General features: G+C 38.1%; 1 protein-coding gene across 2 annotated transcripts in view; it reads left to right on the plus strand.

Moving 5' to 3' along the window:
- Positions 1 to 24,663, plus strand: part of FBXL4 (F-box and leucine rich repeat protein 4) — a 74,269-nt gene that overhangs the window by 15,085 nt on the left and 34,521 nt on the right. Inside the window, exons 2-4 of one of the 2 annotated variants that reach the window (XM_052645736.1) lie at positions 6,693 to 6,810; positions 7,449 to 8,048; positions 16,987 to 17,332. In XM_052645736.1, the coding sequence (XP_052501696.1) occupies positions 7,537 to 8,048; positions 16,987 to 17,332 (858 nt within the window). In that variant the 5' untranslated portion in view covers positions 6,693 to 6,810; positions 7,449 to 7,536. The remainder of the gene's footprint in view (positions 1 to 6,692; positions 6,811 to 7,448; positions 8,049 to 16,986; positions 17,333 to 24,663) is intronic. The other variant, XM_052645734.1, reaches the window with a different exon arrangement.

Here is a 24,663-nt window from a genome sequence, read left to right on the forward strand (position 1 = left end):
TAGTTCATTGTGAATAATGATGGAGGAAGAGGGATGCTTTTGTAAGACTTGACCTTTGCCCCTCCCTAGTGTATCTAATAGAAAAATATTAACCTGTCTTTTTTACCCTTACTGTTACATTACTGCCCTTTTTGGCTTATCTCTTCTCTTTCACTCTGAAGTTGTCTCTCTCTTGCTTTTTAAAGAACTTTTTCATCCACAGTGTTTTCCAGTTCTCCGTAATCACCATATGGTCTTAACATAGATTTGGAGTGTTAAAAAAATCATCATATTTGAGAAAATAGCTTCTTTTACCTCTCCAATCATGTCTTTCATGAATCTTTCTTTAATTTCAATCAGAGTTTCTTTGTGGCCAAGGTCAGGTCTCTTTTATGTATTCAAGGCTGCTTTTGTATTAACAGAAGTTACCACTTTTTTACATTCTCTTTGAATAGTAAAATTTCAATATATATATACTATTCCTTACTGGATGGCTTCAAGGAAGGTTATATATGTGATTCTTACCTATTGTGTTTCTGTTTTTATTATCCATTTTTCTCTTTTTCTCTGTATCAAGATATGGATCATTGTTTTTTGCTTCTTTTTGCGGGGGGGGAGTCTGCTGCTGCTGCTGCTGCTAAGTCGCTTCAGTCGTGTCTGACTCTGTGCGACCCCATAGACGGCAGCCCACCAGGCTCCCCCGCCCCTGGGATTCTCCAGGCAAGAACACTGGAGTGGGTTGCCATTTCCTTCTCCAATTCAGCAAAGTGAAAAGTGAAAGGGAAGTCGCTCAGTTGTGTCCAACCCTTAGCATGGACTGCAGCCTACCAGGCTTCTCCATCCATGGGATTTTCCAGGCAAGAGTACTGGAGTGGGGTGCCACTGCCTTCTCTACATGTGCCTTATCTTGAAGGGTCACTGGTTTATTTTTGTGTCTATTTTAAACTTATTTAATTCTCTTCTGCCATCTACTCTGCTGGTCTCAAAAAAATGAATAAATGTTTACTGAGCATATATTGGCATGTGCTAAGCCATAAGGATATAGTTCTCATTAAGAAACATTCTTTTAACTTGAGGACTTTGTAGTCTATTATAGTAGAAAAAAATATCTCAGCACGTAAGAAATGGTGGGCTTCCCAGGTGGCACAGTGGTAAAGAATCCGTTTGTCAATGCAAGAAATGCAAGAGATACGGGTTTGATCCCTAGGGGTTAGGAAGACCCTCTCCACCCTGCACCCCCCCCCCCCCACTCCCCCTGCCCCGGGAATAGGAGGTGGCAACCAACTCCTGTATTTTTGTGTGGAAAATTCCATGGACAGAGGAGCCTGGTGGGCTACATACAATCCAGGGGGCCATAAAGAGTTGGACGACGTGACTGAGCACACACATGTAAGAAATGCACACAAAAGATAAGAGCAAGGAAAAAGTGAGTAGTGGATAAGGTCTGAACCTTATAGGTGAGTAAGAGGGTGTCAAACAGAGGAAGAGTAAGGGAATTTCAGAGCCACATAGCCTCAGTGGGAGACCTGGAGATGCTGAGGTTGAAAGTACAGGTGCAGCTGAGCCGTGGTAGGTGTTCTGGTAGGTCTGTAGGAAGGGTGGGTGTATGAAGTGGAAGACACAGGGAGAAGACTAGGCCAAGCTAAGTGGGAAGTTATTAAAAAGACAGCCTTCCTTTAATGGAACCTTTAAATATTTTAAAAGAATGAGGAGAGAGGAGTCTGAGGGAGGACACAGAAGTTACCAGAAAGGCAGGAGGAGATAGGAGAGCATGTGATGGCGTGGAAGCCTACAGAGGGCAGGCCAGGGGAAGAGGGTTGGTTGGGAGTGTCAGCTGCTATACCAAGTTCAAATATAACCCCTTTCTTTTCTTGACTGATATTTTCCTCCATTCCGCTATGTCTGGATTTCTAGACTCAACCTGAAAAGTCCTTTCCTCAAAGGAGTGCCTCTTGATCAGTTTCAGCAGGATTCAGAAATGACAGCATTTAAAGTTCAGCTTTTTTTCTGGATTTGCTACCACATTCCGCCCTCTATGACATTTTGGTAACATCCTGCAAGGCTGCCGAAACTCTCAGTTTTTTTCTGTCACTTCGCTGATATGTCTCTGTGGGCTATTTTGCAAGTACTTATTGTTATGACTTGCCTTCAATGTAGGACTGTGCCTTTTTGCCTAGCCTTTTTATCTTTTCCCATATCTTTTCACTTTAAAATAAGTTGAGAATCCTCTGCGGGGTTTTAAACTTGTTCTCCAGGTTCTTCCACTATACCATGAACCTAAGCTTTCACGTTCATCGCAAGTTACCTCCTTTTGTTGATTTCATGAAAAGCCCCGTTTCCTTCCTCCTGGTTCCTCTGCCCTCTTCTCTGCAGCTCCTGCCATCCTGTTTCTCTCCGCCTCATCGGCTCCCCATCTCACTTCAAATCTCAGTAGTAAACATATGTTCTCCCTTGTCTATACCTCTTAATTTCTCTTTTCCACTGTTATTGCTTTCTCTGTAATTGTATTATTTAACTTTGTTAAACATTTTATAATATGAAAGATGAGGTTGAAAATAAAGTTGTATTATAATAAAATGATGTCGCATAAAGCAAGTTGTTTCCCAAGGAGTATGAAAGTCTCCTGATACAGGTTAAAATGGCTGTTGTTTTGTATTCCTTGATTGTGCTAGTATAAGCGTTCAGTGTGTTGTGGGGAATTTCTTACTTTGTAATCATTGTTGACAAGTTATTGGATTAAATGAATAAAGATCATTGTATTTCTAATTCAGACATTTTTGTTAAATGGAAAATAGTGTTTTTATATGTTGTGTTTAATAGTAATGTAGTTTTTTGAATGAACTGGCAAAGAAAATGTCTCCCCAAAGGTGTATATTATAGTCACCCTCTTGGACAAATTTAGTGTACCAGACTAATATTTGTTTACTTGCATCTGGGGGGGAAAATCATTTTGTCTCTGAATTCCATTCTCCTCCTAAAGAGGAGTTATTGTATCTTTCACATTTGGTTCATTGCCCATTGGGATATTCATTGGTTATCACAAATTGCCTCAATGCCTTGGCAGAAGTCCAGACAGTACATGGACAATTTGAACTTGTGTATTGGTTGTTGCTGCCCACATGAGTCCTGAAACTGCGGCTCTATTCCCTTTTTCAGCTTCATTTCCCAGGGAAAAGTAGAGTGAGCTATCCTTTCTTCTCCATATGTTCGTCCTCACCCCCAGATACTGTTATGTGTCATCTTAGTTGACTGGGAAGGAGTTTAGAATCAATGAAGGATGGTAACAATGGATTTGTACATTTTCCTTTTTTATTTCTATGCCATGTTTATTTAAAAAAACAAACAGGTGTTAGCTGCATTATATTTCTCTAAATATTATGGCTGGTAAAAGAATAAATATATTAGGTTTTCTAGTGCCTTGCCTTCTTTTTGTCAGTATAGCTTTATCTCACAGAAAATTAACCCCTGTAGATTATTATTATCCGTAGTTGAAAAAAATAAAGCATCTTTTCTACACCGAAGCTTGTTGAGCATACATATATTTATAGTATATATATAATACATGTATTTATAACTCTCACATATAATATGTATATTTATAACTCACCTTTATGTATGTTGCTGCAATGCAAAATTTTGCTTAACACCAGCTTAAAAATGATATTGCCCACATGACAGTCTTGCTGCTTTTGATATTATCCCATAAGCTGATGGTAAAAGCCAGCTGGGAAGCAGTTATAAAGTTTGTGGTTCAGTAGGTCAAATAGAATTTGTCTCAATCTTTTTGCCAAGAATGATTGTGCAAGTTCACATGAATGATGGTATCTTGTTTTGCAGAGGTTTCTTTGGTTTTATAAAACTATTACTTTCTGATAAATGCAGTTTTATAAAGAAAGTAAAAGGAGCTCCATTGCTTCAACTTATAGACTGTGGAGGGAGAAGTGATATCTGAAGATTATAGAGTCAAACCCATCCATCCACCTTGACAAATAGGTTTCTGTCCTTCCCTTGAAGAGTTCCAGGAATAAAACACCCACAGTCTTCCCAAATTAGCTGAGATGTCAATCGAGTGGGATTTTCTGAATTTCACTTTTGCAATTTAATTTTATTTCATTAATTCTTTTTCTTTCAAGAAAGAGAGGGGCCAAGTAACTTCTTTGGGAAATTATGCTTCTTAATTTAACTAGGGGCCTATTTTGAAGTAAAATATAAGCGGTAAAAGAAAGAGCTATGTCATTTCAGGTTTTGGTGTTAAAGATTTGATTGATATTTGTGCATTGGTAAATTTTTTTCTTTGACAGATTTATCCTTGTGGTGGGTGGAATGTTTGAATAAAGAGGTGATATTCTAAATAATTATTTTCCCCACCTTTACAACCCGTCCTATACTTCAGCACTCCATGTTGTCTGTCCTGAGATGAATCTGATTCATTGACTCATGGTTTGTCAGGATGAGAACATGTAACATGTGTTGCAAAAGTACCTTATTTATTTCAATACATGCTTTTGTTCCTCTTTCCCCCCAAAATTCTCGTCCAGAGTGTTCTGTTGTGTCTTGCTCTTAGGGTGCAGGTTCTTCCATTCAGTGAGTCTGCCTACCGTCTGTCATAGTGGTTCATTTTCTACTGTGGTCTGTAAGTTTGTGCTGTGATGCGTCTTTTGTAAGGCTTTATCTGCCTCTGCCAGTTCAGGACTACTGTTTCTTTTTAGATCTTTTGGCTTGGGGATGGTACAGCGATTCTCAACCGTGAAGGCAGTGTGAATCTAGGCCCATACTCTGCGTGGTACTTGCCTAACAGGGTTCTGACTTCCCTCCGCTGACTTTCTCCCCACTGCCCACGTTGATGTCAAGTATCCTTTGGCTTCCTGGCCAGTGAGCTAAGCTTTCATGTTCCTGGTTTCATAGATAGGGTGATTTCTCCTGAATTTTGGCTTTAGGAAGATTCTTCCAAATGGGACCTGTGGCTTGAAGTCACCTCTCTGCATGGGTGTTGAAAGTCCTCTTATTACAACCACTGAGACCTATAATGGGTTCCCGGAGTCATAGCTTCAGTTTCTGTTGTCTGCTCTTTGATTTTCCTCTTTGTTTCTCACAACTGTAGGTTTTCCTCACTTGTTTCTAACTCAGCCCTTTATTTCCTGTTTTACTGGTTATATTTTGTCAAGCATTTCAGTGTGTTTGGATCTGGCCAGGATTGAGAGGCAGAAGGTGCCATTGTATGTGCTGTGCTAAGTCACTTCAGTCATGTCTGACTCCTTGTGACCGTACGGACTGCAGCCTGCCAGACGCCTCTGTTCATGGGATTCTCCAGGCAAGAATACTGGAGTGGCTTGCCATTTCTTCCTCCAGGGAATCTTCCCAACCCCGGGATCCAACCTGTTTCCTGCATCTCTTGCATTGCAGTGGGGTTATTTACTGCTAGCATCACCTGTGAAGATGCGGGTATCTAATTTTAACTTACTTTAGATTTTTATAGCTTTTTTCCCCTCATCATCTTTCTGTCAACATGTGTCATATTTCGTGTACTGAGTGCTTTGATAAATGAAGTCTTTGGCTATATTCCTTCCTCCAAGAAACTTTGTCCTAATGTAGGCCCTTGTGGAAATGAGTACATACCTGATACAAAGGTGGTGCCAGATAATAAGCCTACTTATGGAATAAAGAGGTGGGAAAAGGAATGGTAGAATCAGGGAGATTAAAGTAAAATATAAAGGATGTTTAGAAGGTGACAGAGTTGACTGCATTAGAAGTAAAGAAATGGGTCTAGCTTGAGGAGAGCCTTGAAATGCCAAACCAAGAGGTTTAGATTGTATCTGGTATGTAAGAACAAAAAGCTGTGAGAGGTTTTGCGTAGGAGAGATGTCTAATATTTTATAATCTTTGTGTACTGTTTTGAAAGGCTGGCACATTGCTCTACTAAAGAAAAATTGCTGTATTTTCCTTCTTTTACTTAGGAGAGGTTAAACTCAAGGCTTCATAGGTAGAAAAATGAGTATGCTTGATTGCCTTGTTTGTGTAGCCAAGAGGTTAGCTGGTCAGTCCAGACGGGCCAGGTCTGTCGTGAACTAGGAGAGCTGGCTGAGAACAGGAGTGGCCACCAGGGAAGCCCAGGCCTCTTCTCATAGGGTCTTCTTGACTATTAAAAGTTACAGACTTCTTCAACTTTACAAATCACTGTTTGGTCCTATTAAGGTATATCCACCCAGGGACACGTCTTACCCTTGGGCTTCCCTGGTGGCTCAGATGGTAAAGAATCTGCCTGCAGTGCAGGAGATTCAGGTTCAATCCCTAGGTTGGGAAGATCCCCTGGAGAAGGAAATGACAACCCACTCCAGTAGTCTTGCCTGGGAAGTCCCATGGACAGAGGAGCCTGGTGGGCTACAGTCCATGGGGTCACAAAGAGTCAGACATGACTGAGCAGCTAAGCACTTAGCATGAGTATATCTGCTGGCATGGTTTGACCCATAAGCTATGGGTTTGTAACCTTCATATAGAAAGGGTTCATTTATAATATTTGTGTTACATTCTATCATAAAATTTAAAAAATATATTAATTATTCAAAATTGTCCATGCAATTCAGAAAAACGTGACTGTTCTATTTGAGTGTTCTGTATCTAGTAAGTAGCTGTTTCTCTATGATAATAATCTTGTTGGGATATTTGGCTTCCTAAGTTAGAAATAAAACATATTTTTTAAAACTCTTGTCTTACAGGTAAAAGAATGTCATATTTCAATATTTGCACTTGAAATCAGGGTGTACCTGTTAGGCCACATGGATGCGTGCCAACCTTTGCGTTTCCGATGTGTATCCTGTGACCGATCTGTCTAGGGTGAGTGATTTCTAAGAGGAGCTGGCAACCAACCAGATGCCAGCCAGCCATGGACTGCCCTCACAAATAATGCTGGGAGTTATAATAAATTAAACACTGTCTGGTGATCTGTGATGTGTAAGGCAGTTAATTTAGTTGGTCTGGATTAACTGTCAGCTCTAGAAAACTATATTCCCATAATGTGAAATCTGTACTTAGCATGTTCAGAAGTGAGTCATAATTAACAATAGGGAATCATTTGTTAAAATGTGAAGTTATAAAATGCCTAAGATCCTTTTGGATTTACAGCAGTATTTTAGTGGCTTGCCATATATTTTAAATAATTTTAATTTTAAAAGTTCAAGGACTTAGTATTTCTTGAAGGATAGTTATAATTTTGTACAAAATGGGGTTTTTGGGGTTGTACGTCTTCCATTGCCTTATAATATCAGTTTTGCTCCCCGTATAGCATAAAATTATATACATTTTCAATATTCAGGTTTCTTAAAAGTACATTAGATAGATAATTTAGAGATTCACATCTACAGTGAATTTTTTGTTTGTTTGTTTCATTCTGGGAAATTACATTGGGTAAAAAGCCTGTTTGTTACCTTATTCATGCATTTCTCTACTTATTTAAATTATTTTTTTTCACCAAGCCATTCATTTTTTTAGAACATCCTTCAAAGAGTTCATGCGTCTTACTGAGGACACCTGACCTTTTGAAGCTTCATAATTCACACCTAGATGTCACCAGTCTTTCCCATGTTAACAGTTCTGACTATGTTTTATTATATGTGCCTTCGGCGCCGAGCCAGGACGGCTACAAGAGGAGAAATAATGAACAGCCATAGAACTGTAGAATCAAACAGCCGGACCTCCCCTCTAAATGCAGAGGTGGTCCAGTATGCCAAAGAGGTAGTGGATTTCAGCTCCCATTATGGGAGTGAGAATAGCATGTCCTATACCATGTGGAACTTAGCAGGTGTCCCAAATGTATTTCCAAGTTCCGGTGACTTTACTCAGACAGCTGTGTTTCGAACTTACGGAACATGGTGGGATCAGTGTCCCAGTGCTCCTGTGCCATTCAAGAGGACACCGGCAAATTTCCAGAGCCAAGACTATGTGGAACTTGCTTTTGAACAACAGGTGTATCCTACAGCTGTTCATGTTCTGGAAACCTATCATCCTGGAGCAGTCATTAGAATTCTAGCTTGTTCTGCAAACCCCTATTCCCCAGGTCCACCGGCTGAAGTCAGGTAAGACTCATTTTTTTTCTTAATGACCACATTTTATTGCTGAAAGATGGTGGTGGTTTCAATACTGGAGGTCTTTTTTCATTGAAAGCATTCTCTTAGGTAATTTAAACAAATTTAATTTTTAAAATTTTCCCTTACTTTTCTGATAGGGAAAGAAGGGTCAGATAAATTTAATGCATTCTTTATACCTATAATACCTCACCCCATAATAATCATGGATTGTGAGATTTGTGTGTGAGTTTACTATAAATGAAAAGCATGATTTGAACTAACTGGAACATGAGCCAATTTGAGAAGTTAGTTGGAAGTATGATTTCTAACATATTTTCAAACAGGCATCATGTTATTGCTTGTAAACACTGTGGTTAACTCAAAGTCAGCCTACAGAGTAACACTTTAGAGGAGGTCCTTCAGGGATTAGCTTTAATGTTAAATGGATGTTTTTGTAACAAGTATATTCATTTAAAAATAAATGCTGCCTTAAGTGTTCATGCATTCTCCCTAAAAACCTATTTATTTACATCATTGATTTGCATCATGGTGCCTCTCTCTTCCTCTCTTGTTTCTGTAATTCAACCTCCTGATTTTTTAGAATCTAATTATTTGACTAGGTAATTATATTCAGTAATCTAAAAAGTACATAATGCAGTCTTATACCCTGTTCTCCATGTGCCTAGGATCCACCCCGCACTCAAAGAAACCACTTTTATCCACTTCCTTTGCATTGTTCCAAAGTTTTGTTATGCAGATATAAACAAATACAAATATATTCATTTTACTTTTCTTTATACACAAAAATAAGCACACTTTACATTGTTCTACACCTTATTTGTTTCATTTAGTGGCATATATTGGATCTTTTCATATAAATGCAAAGAGCTTCCTTATTCTTTTCTACAGTTGCAAATAATGGACAGTATATGCCAACTTATTAACCACTCCCCTATTGATGGCTTCTTAGTTGTTTCCATACTTTGCTATTATTAGTGTTGATGCAATGAATAACCTTGCTCTTGAGTCACTTTGCATGTGTACAGGCATGCATGTGGGTAACTTGCGAGAAATTTTGCTGGGCCAAGGGTCTGTGTATTTGTAGTGTTCGCATGTGCCAGACTTCCCTTCAAGGAGGCTCTACCTATTTGTATTCTCACCAGCAGTGTACGTGCATGTGTGTTTTACCAAAGCCTCACCTGTAGAGTGTTTTAAGAAATTTCAGCATTTTTGTTAATTTGGTAGGTGAAAAATGTTATCTCATGTTAACTTTAAGTTAAAATTCTTTTATCATCTCTGAGGTTGAATGTTTTCTCATGTTTAAGAGCCATTTATATTTCCTTCTCCTTGAACTATCATGTTATTAATATTTGTCCATTTTCTATTACTTGTTGATCTTACCAATTTTAAATCTTTATATTGTTTCATTTATTCATTCATTAAATATTTGAGTGTCTACCATGTACTAAGCATTGTTCTCTGTTGAGGTACGTTAATGAACAATGAACAAAATAGACAAAAATCTCTGCCCTTATGAGCTTATTCTAGGCCAAGAGCAGTTTGTGGGCACCTGTAAAACTATAGGAGCTCAACTGCCCATGGAGGAGGAGTAGGCACAGATCTGGTGTGGTTTAACACACTCCCCCCTTTGAGTTGAGAAGAGGTCCTTGTCTCCTCAGCTCCAAGGAACACCTCCCAGGCTACCAGGAAGCAAATACAGAATACAGCTCAGCTCAAGCTGGACACTGCTGGTATACTCTTTATTCATTCTTATAAGAACAAGTTTGATAATTCATTGTCAACAATGTTATTAATGAATCAGGTTTTTAAAACACAGAAAACCAGTATCCTTTATTATACAGACTTTTTTCTTTTTTCTGAAAGGGGATGCTTTGAATTTCTTTGAATAGGATGCTTGCTTATGTGAAAACTGTTTTGTTGGATTCTGTCATTCTCTGCCTCTTTCCTACAAAGCTATCTAGTTTTTCCTTAAAAAGATGAATCAGTATCTGGATAAGATATAAAACTTAATTTCTGCATAACTGATGATGACTATAAATCATGCTCTTGGGTTCCAGGCTGAGCACTGTAGTGTGTGATTGTGATGAAAATGACAACTGTATATTTACAGATGTAAGTCTACTTTGCTTAGCTGATTTTTAGCCTTACTCTACAGAAAACACCATTCATTTTTGAGGAAAAGAATATAACTAATATATATTACTGCAGGATAAAAAAGGGCCTAAAATTTTTACTGATTATGAAGTCAGTTTCATTGTTTAAAAAACTTGTTAGAAAATACCCCACAATTTGTATTAAAAAAACCCAATTCTTCTGCCCAGATTTAGTAAATGTTAGCATTCTGGTGAATCTTTAGACAGTCAAGAAACATTGATTGAACACCTTCTCTGTCCACTCACTGCTGGGAACAAAACAGAGGGCTGGACTGATGTGAGTCTTGTTCTTTGGGTTTTACAGGCCAGCCTGGAAAAGGGCTGGGGTACTGCTGGGTGCCTGTGCTGACAGAGGAAAGTCTGTGGGGCTCAGAGACGTCCTCCCAGAGGAAGGGACTTCCTTGGGACTGAGGGTTGAGTAAGGCTTTAATTTGGATAGAAAAGGTGAAGTGAGAACAGCATGTGCAAAAGCGGAATCATGAGGTGAAATCCTGGTGTTCCAAGAAGTGAGACAAGTCCCAGAGTGGAGAGAACAAGCTGTCGAGGGGTCACAAGCTCTGGGAATTCATAGAGCTCTTGGATCCAGTTTCCCAGAAGCAGACCTGAGAAGACTGTTCCTCAACCAAGGGTTTGTTAGGAAAGTGCTCCTGGAGAAACCAGGAAGGGAGCAGGGAAAGTGCTGTAAGGAAGGGAAGAAGGCAAGGATGCAGTGTCCTGTGAAGTCCCAGTCAGCCTGGAGCTGAGTTGCCAGGGAGCTGGACTCGGACACCCTTCTTGGTCTGTCTTGGGCTGTGAGCTGGGGGAATGGGAGGGGGATGGAAGTCTTCCAGAGACCTGCCACTCTCTGATGAAGAGGCTCTGGGAGCCCATGTGGTTCTCTATAGAAGGCTGCAATTGGGAGCTCTAAGGAGCAAGGCTGCAGATCTGGGGTATGAGCATGGAACTACCAGGAGCGTAAGTAGAGAAAGTCAGCTTTAGTCCACTGGTAGACATAATATATTGATAATAAAAGAGAACTGGTACAGAGTTGCCAGATTATTTACTTTGCTACCAATGTAATTTTCATCACTGTCATTTCATAAAAGAAACCCAAGTTTATACTGAGAAATTAGCATGCTCAGAATCTCAAATAAAGAGCAGTTGGCAGCTTTACATGTGTATGTGTGCGTGTATGTGTGTGTTCAGTCTCTTGCTCATGCCTGGGTCTGACTCTTTGTGACCCTGTGGACTGGGGCCCACTAGGCTCCTCTGTCCATGGGATTTTCCTGGCAGGATTACTGGAGCGGATTGCCATTTCCTTCTCCAGGGGATCTTCACGACCTAGGGATCAAATCTGAGTCTCTTGCACTGCAGGCAGTTTCTTAACCACTGAGCCACCTGGGAAGCCCTTATTTCCACCTTAGGGCTTAGCAAGTAAGAGAGTGTGTTGGAGTAGTTCAAGAATTTGTTAATGGGAAATGAATGTGTCCCAGAAAATTGAAAAGCAATCTTGCCCCATTTTGTCTGATTACATTTCTTATATTCGGTGAGTGAAGTGGGAAAGTTACAAGTAGTCCTGTAAGATCTCAGAGTCTTTTGACTTCTTGCCTAGTGTTCTACCAAGAGAAAAGAAAATCGTATAGAGTGTCCTGGTCCTGAGGATAAGATCTTAATAGATGCTTATGTAAGAGTCAGAAAAAAGGCAAGTTTAGGGTTACACATTGGAAGAGAGAGAGACAGGAAAGAGAGAAGAGAAATTGAGGTCATATTAAAAAAACTGATTGGAATAAAGCTATTTGGGGTTAAAATTTAGTGGTACTCTTGAGTGTTGAAAGCATTTTCACTATATAGTATTGAAGTTAAGACAGCAGGGAGAAAGAAAATGGTTGTCACAGGATTTGCTGCCAAAGGAAGTTGCTTAAGCAGTGATTTCACAAATTGGTCATGATCTGGTCTCCTTGACTTTGTGAAGCATGATTTTGTCATTTAAGTCCGAAATAATCAGACCCTTTACTGGTTCTTTTTTAAAGCAGATGCCAGTTTGTTAGTGCCCAGTAGTGGCGGGCTGAGGAACACAGGGTGAGTTAAGTATACCTCTTAGAATACTTTACTTTTATTCTTGTTTTCTTATTCTCTCCTTTCACTTTCAGCTGGTAAAATGAAACAGTGTTGGCAAGAGATCTACTACTAGATGTACTTAGTAACCAGGAAGAATTTTGGATACAGGGGAATAATTTGCATCTATGTGCCTGGCTTCCAACATGAATATGTTAGAAAACTTGCTTTCTCCAATTTCTGTTGATAAACATCTCTCTTCCTCTCTTGTCCACCTGCTGCTTCCTGGGAGCCCTAGAGAGACTTTCTCAGTGGGTAACAGTGGTCAGCAGTTACAGAGACAGAGTGTCTGGTGTCCAAGCACTGGACACATAGTAGGCATTCAGTACAATCAAGAGAAAGAAAAATAAGTGGACTGGTGAAGAGAATGCTGATACCACCCCGGAATTAAGTGCTTCAAGTGCAGATGAAGCACAGTCTGATGGGGATTCCACACTAAATTCTGTACATGCGACTGTAGATTTAAAATAATTGTTTGTCAGATTTGTCTAGTAGAGAAATATACTGTATGGGCAGATAAAGTTAGCATATAAATGTGCAGACTACAGAAGCCATGACTTAGAGCAGTTTAGTCTCATCAGTGCAGCTCTGGGTCTAAAGGATTAAGAGAGTCAGGGCTGTCTCATGGAAAATTATGTGTAAGTGTGTATGTTTGTGTGTATTACGTGTACATAGGCATGCACATGTGCATATATTTGTATCTGCTTGCTTGCTTTCACTCACTAGTTTTTAAAGTTCAGGCTTTAGTTTTCTAAACAGAAAGATTTTGGCATAGGAAATAAAACCAATATTTTAGAATAGTCATTATTTTGTAATAACATTTTATAGCCTATGAAAACATTGAATCATTGTGTTGTACACCTGAAACTAATGTTATAAATCAACTATACTATAATTTTAAAAAGATATTGATATATTCTCTTATTGGATAGATATTTTTCTAACTTTAAAATAATATGATCTAGTTCTGGTAGAATTTTAAACAAAAATTCACTTTAGTGCAGATACCCCTAAATCAATTGTATTGGTCTCATAGTTAATGTTAATTTAAATGGCCACAGACCTATAAAATAATTTTTCATCTTTTTAGCACTTTTCTTAGTTACTTTTTAGGTTATCAAGAAAAATCAAAATAAAATATAATTAATGATACCTGAATTTTTTTATGTTTAGACATTTAAAAATATTTCTAAAAACTGATGATTTGATATTATTCTACTTTAAGTATGCTGTCATATTTAAACTTATGATTTATGTATAACTATATAATATTTACACTATCTAAAGTCAGAAGCAAAAGTGATACTAAAATAGCGTTAACGCTTACATGTTTAAACATGCTAGAAACGTTAAGGAAGTCGTTTCAAAGTATCATCTTAACCTTGTCCATTTTGCAAAGTAGAGAGAGGGGGAGACTTTAGTAGATTAATACATTATTTCAATAGAATATTTCTGCTCTAATCAATGCTTGTTTTCAAGCTTATATTTGTAATTTTATAATGTAATTTGCATTATAATACAAGTCCAGCTCTGCATAAAGAACATGTTTTGTCTGTGTCTTTATTTATTGCAAAGGACCTGGCAGAGGTGATTTCTATATTACATTTTCAGTGTTTCTGTTAAGCGTCATAAAAACTTCTCATTGAAGCTAAACAATAAAATAGGCTGGTTTTGTCCACATGTGCTATGAACCAGAGCAGGCAGTTATTTCACAGGGTCCTGAGTGGTCCTTGCTTCTTGGACATGAGAAAAACCTCCAGCATCACTTGATGTCATTTTCCAGCAGCAACAAAAGGATGAGCAAAACCGAAGTCTGAGTTTTCTCATACCTTCTGCCATGTACCCCAGGATTCTTGGAAACAATCTGTCCAAAGTTAGGAAAGTGTTTCCCTACGAACATGGTTTTAAATGTTTCATACTTCTGTTCCTGTACGGCTAGCTCTGAACTGCCTGGATCTTCAGTAGAGTGTTCAGATCAATACCATTGTTAGAAACCCTCAAGATTTTTGCATTTAGACTTTAGGAGCACTTCTTAATATAGGCTGGCATTTCAAATTTGCTCTTCTGCCTTGTCACAGAGAGTGAGAATGCTCATCCTGCTCTCGTTTCCTCAAATCTGCCACACCCTGCTGTGTTCCTTGAACTCTTCCCCTGCCTCCCAAGGCTGGTTATACAGCGGGGCCAGTCTCTCTATTCCTACTTTCAGGTTGTCTCTAGATACAAATACTCAGAGTCTCTTTATATGTTTGATGGGTTTTATTCCTAGTGTTCAGGAGAGAAGTAGCAAATCTCACAAATACAGGGTGATCGTAAGGGTTTTGTTAACTGTAAAAGTTCCTGCTGTTATTGTCAGTGATATGTTTACTGGAATCCCCACTGAGTTTTTGCCTTATGCTTTTATTCCTAAAGGTAGAAATTGCCAAAATTCCCTTCTCCTGAAATTGGTGCTGTATGCCTATCTTGCTCCCATCTTGGCCTAAAGACCATTATGGTACTTGTATGTCGATGACTTCTATAGTCTTGGCTCAGATTTCTTCCCTGAGTTTCACAGTCTTTTGTATATTTCAGTTTCCTAAATGCTTTGCTGTAGTCAATTTTTACATAGGTATCAATAAGTCATTGGGGCAAGGAGATGAACTGACAATATACTGGAAGGAAGAAAATTTGATATGATCAATAAGCATATATATGAAAACATTTTAAGTATTATTAATAGTGAATTATAAATTATGTCACAGAGATATGGGTCAGTATGAATTTAGAGATTTTTTTTTTTTAAACAGAGAATACTGGGAACTCCCTGGTAGTCCAGTGGTTAAGACTCCAGGCTCCCAAGGAAGGGCCTGGGTTCAATCCCTGGTCAGGGAATTAGATCCCACATACTGCAACCAAAGATCCTGAATACTGTAACTGAGACCTGGTACAGCCAAATAAAAAAATATATACATAAAAATAGAAGATGCTTTCAGTGGCTATTCTTATATGCTGTTGGCATAAGCTCCTTTGAAAATAGTTTGCAGTATTTATTGGGAGACTTTAAAGTGTACTTAGACTTGACATAAAATCTTTATTTAAAAGTTCTGCCAGCTAAAGTAAATTTAAACAGCAAAAGAAGTATTTGTTGAAGTATTTCTGTCCGTGTTGTTAATTTTCTCTGATATATTAGAAAAAAGTATTAGAAAAATGGTTATTTATGCTAAATATGTGAGAGTATATCTATTTAATGATGCTATGTTATGAAGAATCTTTAATAATTTTGGAAAATAATTTTATAAGAATATCTATGTAAAGACATGGAATATGAGTTAGTCCTTGAAGAAAAGATGGGCTGATGATTGTAATTTAGGCGTTTCATTGTGTGGAGAGGCAACATGAGCAAATACATTTCTGTGAAAATAAATTTATTATCTGGAAAGTAATGATTAACCTGGCTGAATAGTAGAAGTTCATTTTGAAGAAATAGGAGAAAATGTTACTTACCTGTTAACATGTTAGCTAGTTGCCAGGTATGGAGGATGCAAAGATGACTCCAAGATGACAATAATGGAAATTTAGGAGAAGGGCATATATGAGACAGTTTCATGAAAACTCTGATAAAACGTAAATGGCACCCCACTCCAGTACTCTTGCCTGGAAAATCCCATGGATGGAGGAGCCTGGTAGGCTGCAGTCCATGGGGTCACCGAAGAGTCGGACACGACTGAGCGACTTCACTTTCACTTTTCACTTTCATGCATTGGAGAAGGAAATGGCAACCCACTCCAGTGTTCTTGCCTGGAGAATCCCAGAGACGGCGGAGCCTGGTGGGCTGCCGTCTATGGGATCGCACAGAGTCGGACATGACTGAAGCGGCAGCAGCAGCAGCAGCAGCAGCAGCAATGACTGGGTAAAAGAAAATCAAGGATAATGAAAACTTTGAATTTGTATGATGCCAGTAACAGACATGGGAAAGAAGACTTTACGAGGCAAGGTGGTCAGTTTAGTTTCCACAGTTGGTTTAGGGCACACACACAGGAATGCTTGCTTTCTTTTTTTTAAAGTTAATTAATTTATTTATGGCTGCAGTGGGTCTTCTTTGCTCCACAGGCTTTCTCTAGTTGCGGCAGGTGGGGGCTTCTCTTTGTTGCAGTGCTCGGCTTTCTTATGGCGGTGCCTTCTCTTGCTGCGGATCACAGGCTCTAGGCATGGGGCTAGGTAGTTGCAGCAAATGGGCTTATTTGCTTCATGGCATGTGGGATCTTCCCACACCAGGGACTGAACCTATGTCCCTTGCATTGGCAGGCAGAATCTTATCCACTGTGCTGTCAGGGAAGTACAGGAGTGCTTGCTTTCATGTGCTTTAATACTTGGAGTTTACTTTTTCTGTAAAACTGAATGTTGTTTATGTACCTCTGACTAGTGATTCCAGTTTTTAACTAACTGTGAAATCTGCCTAAAATTACTTTCTAAGGAGTTGTAAAAATAATTCAAGTAGTAAAAATATTTTAAGTATAAGGTCTATGGCATTTAGATTAAAAATTTTTTCATGTCCTGGTAATAATTATTGGTTCGATTGTATCTATCTGCCTTGTTTAATGGCTTTGCTTCATACTGGAACATATTGGGCATGGGGCCCTAACTTTACAGTAACAGAAATGTCATTCTAAATGGTATTATAGAGGAATTTCTTTCTTTGGCAGATGGGAGACTCTTTGGTCAGAGAAACCTACAAAGGTGAATGCTTCCCAAGCTCGCCAGTTTAAACCTTGTATTAAGCAGATAAATTTTCCTACAAATCTTATACGCCTGGAAATAAATAGTTCTCTTCTGGATTACTACACTGAATTAGATGCAGTTGTATTACATGGTATGAAGGACAAGCCCATGCTTTCTCTCAAGACTTCACTTATTGACATGAATGATCTAGAAGATGATGACTATGAAGAAAAGGATGATTGTGAAATCGACAATCTGAACAAAAAGTTTAGCAGTACTGCTCTCAGGGAAGGGCCAAGCAATGGATATTTTGATAGACTACCCTATGAGGTAAGCCAAAGATATTCAGTAGCAATATTGGACATACTATCATTTTAAAAATATTTAGACATTAATGTTTATTTTGCTGAATGTCAGAGAAATTGGAGCATTAGTGAAGTATACTAATCTGATGTATTGTGTGTTTTGACTTTGGAAAAACTAGACAAAATTGTATTCAGTAACTTCACCCCTTTTGTTTTGGATTGACTCTAGTGATTCTGGACAAATTCTTAGATATATGTTGGTTTATCACTGATTAATAATAACCAAAATACACAAAGCAGTAATAAATTACGCTCTACTTTAATTCACAGTTACACAGTGTAAGCACGGGCAATATGTATTTAATGTGATACCAGTTATTTTAAAGATGATTTGTTGTGAAAATAGTATTAATATGGTTGTGAGAGGAATCCTCATTCTGTTTAACAGTGCACAGTTTCTCCAAGTGTAACTTACTCTTCTCTACTAACTCTAGTCTATGTTCTTCTAACCAGATATAATTTTTGGTCTAGGCGGGCTCAGGGAGGCTTTACCTAAAGTCTTGTTTTCGGTGTGTCTCCACAGGGTTGTTTCTAGGGTATATTTAGCACTCCTGGCTCCCAGACATCCGATGCCATTAGCGCATCTCCTGGAATGGGGGTGGGGCCAGGCATTTCTGGCCCCCGCTGAGAAGAGCTGTGTGTGGTTTAAAATATTAATAATGTAATCAGATCTTTTCAAGAAAATTTTCTAAACTCAAACTACCATGGAGAGGGCTGTCATGTAGATGAAACTGACTAGGAAATCTCTGAGGATATTCATACTCTGAGGGTATAAATAAAGGGTCAAGAACAGAATTCTAGAATTACTAACATCCAAGAGTCAAATACAGGCGGCCAAGTCAGAAAAGGCACTTGGGACAAAGATGAGAGTGTCTTAAAAGCAGTGATAGGGAGCTAAAGAGGTATAGAGAATGTAAAATGGGTGTGGTCGGCCACACCACTGCAGAGCTCACTGACAGTGGCCCCTGCTTTTGGTCATTGGGAGAGCTTTGGTAATCCTTTACCATTATCAGTTCAATGGAACTATGACCATAGGTGAGAAATGGGAAAAACTTTACCACATCTGGTTAAGCCATCAAGGAGAGGGGAAGAAGCAGAGACAAAAATATTTGGTGTCTGAGCATAAGCAGAAAAAAAAACTTCTGTTAATGTACTCTAATTATGGGCTATAACGTGGATAAGACTGTTCACCAATAATGAATAATACTTGGCATCCTGACTAACACTCCAGTCCTTCATGTCATATTCAGAGAAGGGCATATCAAAATGAGGGAGAGTATGACATTTTTATAGATACTATTTGCTCTAATTTATCATTTAAAAGGAGAGAAGATGGGTGGCAGAAGATGCAACAGAGTAGGAAGGTTGCTGTTGTAACACAGGTTGGGAGAGATTTCAGCATGTTTTTATGCTGTAGGGAAGGAGACTGTAGAGAGTTAAAGCTTCTGGTACATGCAGGGGGTTTAGTCAATACAACAAAGTCATGTGGAAGAACTGGGAGATAGAATCAGTCGTCCTGAAGGATGTTAAATAGCCATGATGAAAGCAGTGCAATGTATAGAGGGCTAATGCTCCAAAACACCAAGTGATTTCACAGTGAGGAAAAGGAGAAACTGTTTTTTAAAGTTACCCAAATTATAGGTACTTCAAGTCATTTTAAGGGGGAAAAAAACTCCACATTTAAATAAATAAGCCAAGTGATATCATCTTTTCATTGTTGAAAGTAATTGTATTATGAGTGGAATGAATTTTGAGGGCAGATCAACTTTTTTGAGAGTCCTTTTCTACATTGCATGGTGTCAAATGGTACTTTAGACTAGGATGTTTTTGTTGTTTAGTCGCTAAGTCATGTCTGACTCTTTTGTGACCCCATGGACTGTAGCCGGCCAGGCTCCTCTGTACGTGGGATTTCCTAGACAAGAATACTGGAGTGGGTTGCCATTTCCTTCTCTAGGAGATCTACCTGACCCAAGGATTGAACCCACGTCTCCTGCATTGGCAGATGGATTCTTTACCACTGAGTCACCTGAAAAGTCTTAGGCTAGGATGCTGCTGCTAAGTCACTTTGGTCGTGTCTGACTCTGTGTGACCCCATAGATGGCAGCCCACCAGACTCCCCCATCCCTGGGATTCTCCAGGCAAGAATTGGAGTGGGTTGCCATTTCCTTCTCCAGTGCATGAAAGTGGAAAGTGAAAGTGAAGTCACTCAGTCGTGTCCAACCCTTAGCAACCTCATGGACTGTAGCCTATCAGGCTCCTCCGTCCATGGGATTTTCCAGGCAAGAGTACTGGAGTGGGGTGCCGTTGCCTTCTCTGTAGGCTAGCATACCCAGATATAAAAACATGGTTGACAGACATTAGCTACTGGATGAGTAATGATTAACAGGTATTGTGGGCCTAAAGCCTGTTATTTTTCACTTAATCAAAATCCAAAAGTGCTTTTTCACATGCCAATGTCATGGTCTCAATAATTTCATTATTCTTTTTTTATTTTGATATTTGCTTACAATATAACATTAGGGGGCTTCCATGGTGTCTCAGATGGTAAAGAATCTACTTGCAATGTGGGAGTCCCAGGTTTAACCCCTGGGTTGGTAAGATCCCTTAGAGAAAGGAATGGCAACTCACTCCAGTATTGCTGCCTGGAGAATATTAAGGATCAGGAAATATTTTCACACAGTACACATCTTTTAATATTGGTGACTTTTGTTTGGAATGATGCCAGCAATTGCTGGGAGTTATTTAAATTACAAATCATCTGGAAAAAAATAAATTATTTATCCTCTGGTACAGGGATATATTTAAGTTTTAATGCTTCTTTGTACTAACTGCTTTAAAATTTTACTGAAATAACTTTTAATATTGTAGTTAAAACAACAAATATTTAAGGTCCTACTGTTACCAAGCCTAGATGGATCATAGGTTCCTTCAGACATTTAAGAAGTGATCACATTCTGTGTTATTTAAACTCTTTCTTAGAACAAAGAAAAAGGAAAGGTTTTAACTTCTTAATGAAGCTGATATAACACTATAGCACATAAAAATGAACTTACAGACTGATTTTACTTCTGCATCAAAATATAGTGAATAGAATTACTTAAAAATAAAAAAATCATTCAGGATGTATTCCTGCAATTAAGGGTATTTAGGTATTAGATAATATATATGATAATATACAGTACTATAAAATGGTAACATAGTCAAAGGAGAAAAATTCTACGGTCATCTCAGTAGATGTGCAAAATTGTTTGACAAATGGCAGCTGGATAGAAATCCAAATTTTTATCAATGTCAGTTTAAAAGTAAATATCTTATTAAGCTAGCCATGAATTGTCTGCTACCAAGTATTAGTAACTGAGAGCTAACATCATATTTAATTATCAAACACTAGAAGTGTTCAGTATGGTTGTCACTAGCCACATGTACTATTGAGTACTTTATGTCTAATCTGAAGTGAAATAAGCTGAAAATATACACATAAGATTTCAAAGACTTAATATGACAAAAAAAGATTTAGTTTCTCAGTAATAATTTTTATGTTGAGCACATGTTGAAATGATCATTTTAATATCTCTCATCAAATAAAATACATTAAAATTAATATCACCTATTTTTGAATTTATTTTATTTTTTAATTTCATTGAGGAATAATGACAAATATAATTGTTTGTATTTAAAGTGTACAACATGGCTTGATATACACTGTGTAGTGATTACCAAGATCAAGATAACTGACACATATATCACCTCCCGTTTTTAACTCTTTTGTGTGAATGTTTGTGGTGAGAATGCTTAAGATCTACTCTAAGCAACTTTCAAGTATACAGTACTATATTATTAACTAGAGTCTTTTGACTTCTAACAACTTGTAGTTACTAAAAAAATTTTAAATTACATATGTGCCTCACACTTTTGGCTCACATACAAATTAGAGTCAGGAACAAGACAACACTTTTACTTAACATTGTTCCAGATATACTATCCAGTGCTGGAAGATGGGAGAAAGAAATAAGAGGCGTGCTTTTTGAAAAGAAAACTGTAAAATTATTGTCATTTGCAGACAATATGATTATGTATTAGAACACTCAGGAGAATAGACCAAAAACTATTCGGAACAATAAGTAAGTTGGCAGGTTACAGAATTAATAGATTAAAAAAATCAGTAGATTTAAGAACTCTAGGATCAAAAAAGATAGTTAAATGATAAATTATGCCATGCTCTTGAGTAGGAAGACACAACAAAGAGATCAGTTTTCTTTAATAAAATCTATGTGTTCAATGAAGTTCTAGGTAAAATGCAAACATAATTTGTTTACTTTTTAATATAAAAGTTCACCTAAAGACTATGAAAGTACTCAGGAAAATTTTGGAAAAGAAGAGTGATGGAGGGAGCCCAAGTCCCACCAGAGAATAAAACATATTACGAAGCCATAGTACCGATATTTGTGGGTCAGCAATGAAGGTAGATTCTCATTTGCAACCAAATAATCCAGTACATTCCCACACACAAACTTTTTTTTAATATATTTATTTTAATTGGAGGCTGATTGCAGTACTGTGGTGGTGTTTGCCATACATATGAGATGAATCAGCCACAGGTGTACGTGTGTCCCCTCGTCCTGAACCACCCCCCCCCCCACCCCCCATCGCATCCCTCTGGTTGTCCCAGTGCGCTGGCTTTGAGTGTGCAGTTTCATGCTGTGAACTTGGACTGGTCATCTGCTTCACATATGGTAATATACATGCTTCAGTGCTATTCCAGCAAATCATCCCACCTCTCCCTCTCCCACAGAATCCAAAAGTCTGTTCTTTACATCTGTGTCTCTTTTGCTGTCTTGCATATAGGGTCATCATTACCATCTTTCTAAATTCCATGTGTATGCGTTAATATACTGTGTTGATGTTTTTCTTTCTGACTTACTTCACTCTGTATAATAGGCTCCAGTTTCATCCACCTCATTAGAACTGACTCAAGTGTGTTCTTTTTTATAGCTGAATAATTTCCCATTGTGTATATGTACCACAACTTTCTTATCCATTCGTCTGCTGATGGACATCTTGGTTGCTTCCATGTCCTGGCTATTATAAACAGCGCCGCAGTGAACATTGGGGAACACGTGTCTCTTTCAGTTCTGGTTTTCTCAGTGTGTATGCCCAGCAGTGGGATTGCTGGGTCATATGGCAGTTCTATTTCCAGTTTTTTAAGGACTCCCCACACTGTTCTCCATAGTGACTGTACTAGTTTGCATTCCCACCAATAGAGTAAGAGGGTTCCCTTTTCTCCACATCCTCTCCAGCATTTATTGTTTGTAGACTTTTTGATGGCAGCCATTCTGACTGGCGTGAGATGGTACTCATTGTGGTTTTGATTTGCATTTCTCTGATAATGAGTGATGTTGAGCATCTTTTCATGCCACATGTAAACATTTAAAAAGACAGAACAGAACTTATTTGACCCAGTGGGCTATTGCTATGGGAGAAATAAATGGAATAGAATAGAGACCAACAAGAAAGAAAGAAACATTGGGAAGTCCCTTGGCAAGAGTTACATTTCTGTAGTTAAAAGCAAAACAAACAAAACTCTAACATGACAGTGCCCTGCTATTTTTGTGCTGTTTTTTTTGTTTTTGTTTTTCCTTTTCCTGCCTTTCAGGATGGCAACATTAAAAGTATTGATACTAGTCTGGATAGGTTATGAGTGAATGGGTACTTTTATACACTGTTTGTATAAATTGATGCAAACATTCTGAAGGGCAATTTTGTGTTTGTATCAAAACTTTTAAATGCATGAAATTTATCCTATGATATATTTGCAAAATTTACCAAAATATGCATACATACACACAATGATATTGCAGTGTTATTTACAGTAGGGAATAAACCAGGAAATACATCAATGAGAAGTTAGTTGAATTAGTGGGTCACATCTACAAAGTGGCATGGGGTGGATTTGTGTGTGCAAATGTAGAAATATCTACATCATTCAATGAGAAAAGCAAGGGGAAGAACAGTGTTTAAAGTATCATTCTTTTGGTGCAAATCCAGGAATAGAATTTCATACATATTTATCTGGAAAAGAGCAGAAAAAGTGTTAGCAGTGTTTACCAAGGGGTTGAGGGATTATTAGATTTGAGGGTAGAGAGGGAAAATCTTATCATTTTCTACCTGCCTTCAGAGTTTGGGTTTTCTAATATTTTACCTGAATTTTCTCTTGTTATTTGTTTAATATTTTGCATGTTGACAGTTTGCATGTCATCTGGATGGTGAGAGTTTAGACTAATTTTTAATTTCCCTGTTTTTATAACACAAACACCCACACCCCTTAATGTTATTTTCAAAAGTCAAGTTCACATGTTAAAAATAAATAATAAAAACACCCCAAGCCTTCTTATACTTAATATGTGTATAATCAACGTGCATTTTTATATGTACTTTTTAAGCTTATTTTAAATATATTGTTGTCACTCTTTGTTGTAGTGTGGCCTCAAACAGGGTTATTCTGACCTGAAAATAATACCGGGCTTACATAGTTAAATAAATTGATGAAGAACATTTAGGTTAAAGGGCATAATCACAAATCAAAAAGTATAGCTAGATAAATGCACTGCGTTAAGTGAAAAAGTCATCCTTCTCTCTCATCTAGAGGTTTCTTTTTTTACCATTCAGCAAATATTCGATTTTTTTTCTTCGTGTTTCTTGGTTCAGGATAGGCTCCTTAGCTATGATTCTTTGAAAATTAGTTTAGAAGCCCTCAACTGTTCACCATTAAGAAAAAACAAATCTTGAACTACTAACAGTTCAAAGAAACTATTAGAATTAGAGATAAATATCTTTTTGTTTCCTCCTCCTTAATACTCTTTTGGTATCTGTTAGCTACCCCATCATCATTGCCAGTGGCTTTAAGCAGGCTCCTGATTCCTGGAATTCTGCAGTTTCCCTTCCTGCCTCCAGGAATACCCCCTGCAGTGATCCTTCTAAAACACAAATCTGACTCTGTCACTCTGCAGCTCAAATCCCTTAGAGACTCCTCCTCATTGCTTTTGGCGTAAATCCAGTCTCCTCTGTGAGGCTCTCGTCTTTCCTCTCCCCAGTTTTGCCTCCCACTCTTTAGAGTTGAGCCTTCGTGGTCCAAGTCTCCTGTGTCTTGTCAGGCTCTAGTGGCAGCCTATGCTCCTAGCAAAGTTATTAAAACAGTCATTGTCCTTATCAACATCCCACTGAACTCTGAAAACCCTGAAAGGGGGAGCTCTTCTCTCACCAGTGATAGATGTGTAATCGATGTTCAGTAAAGGTTAA

This window comes from Budorcas taxicolor, chromosome 9 (assembly GCF_023091745.1).
Source record: "Budorcas taxicolor isolate Tak-1 chromosome 9, Takin1.1, whole genome shotgun sequence".
Lineage (NCBI taxonomy): Eukaryota > Metazoa > Chordata > Mammalia > Artiodactyla > Bovidae > Budorcas > Budorcas taxicolor.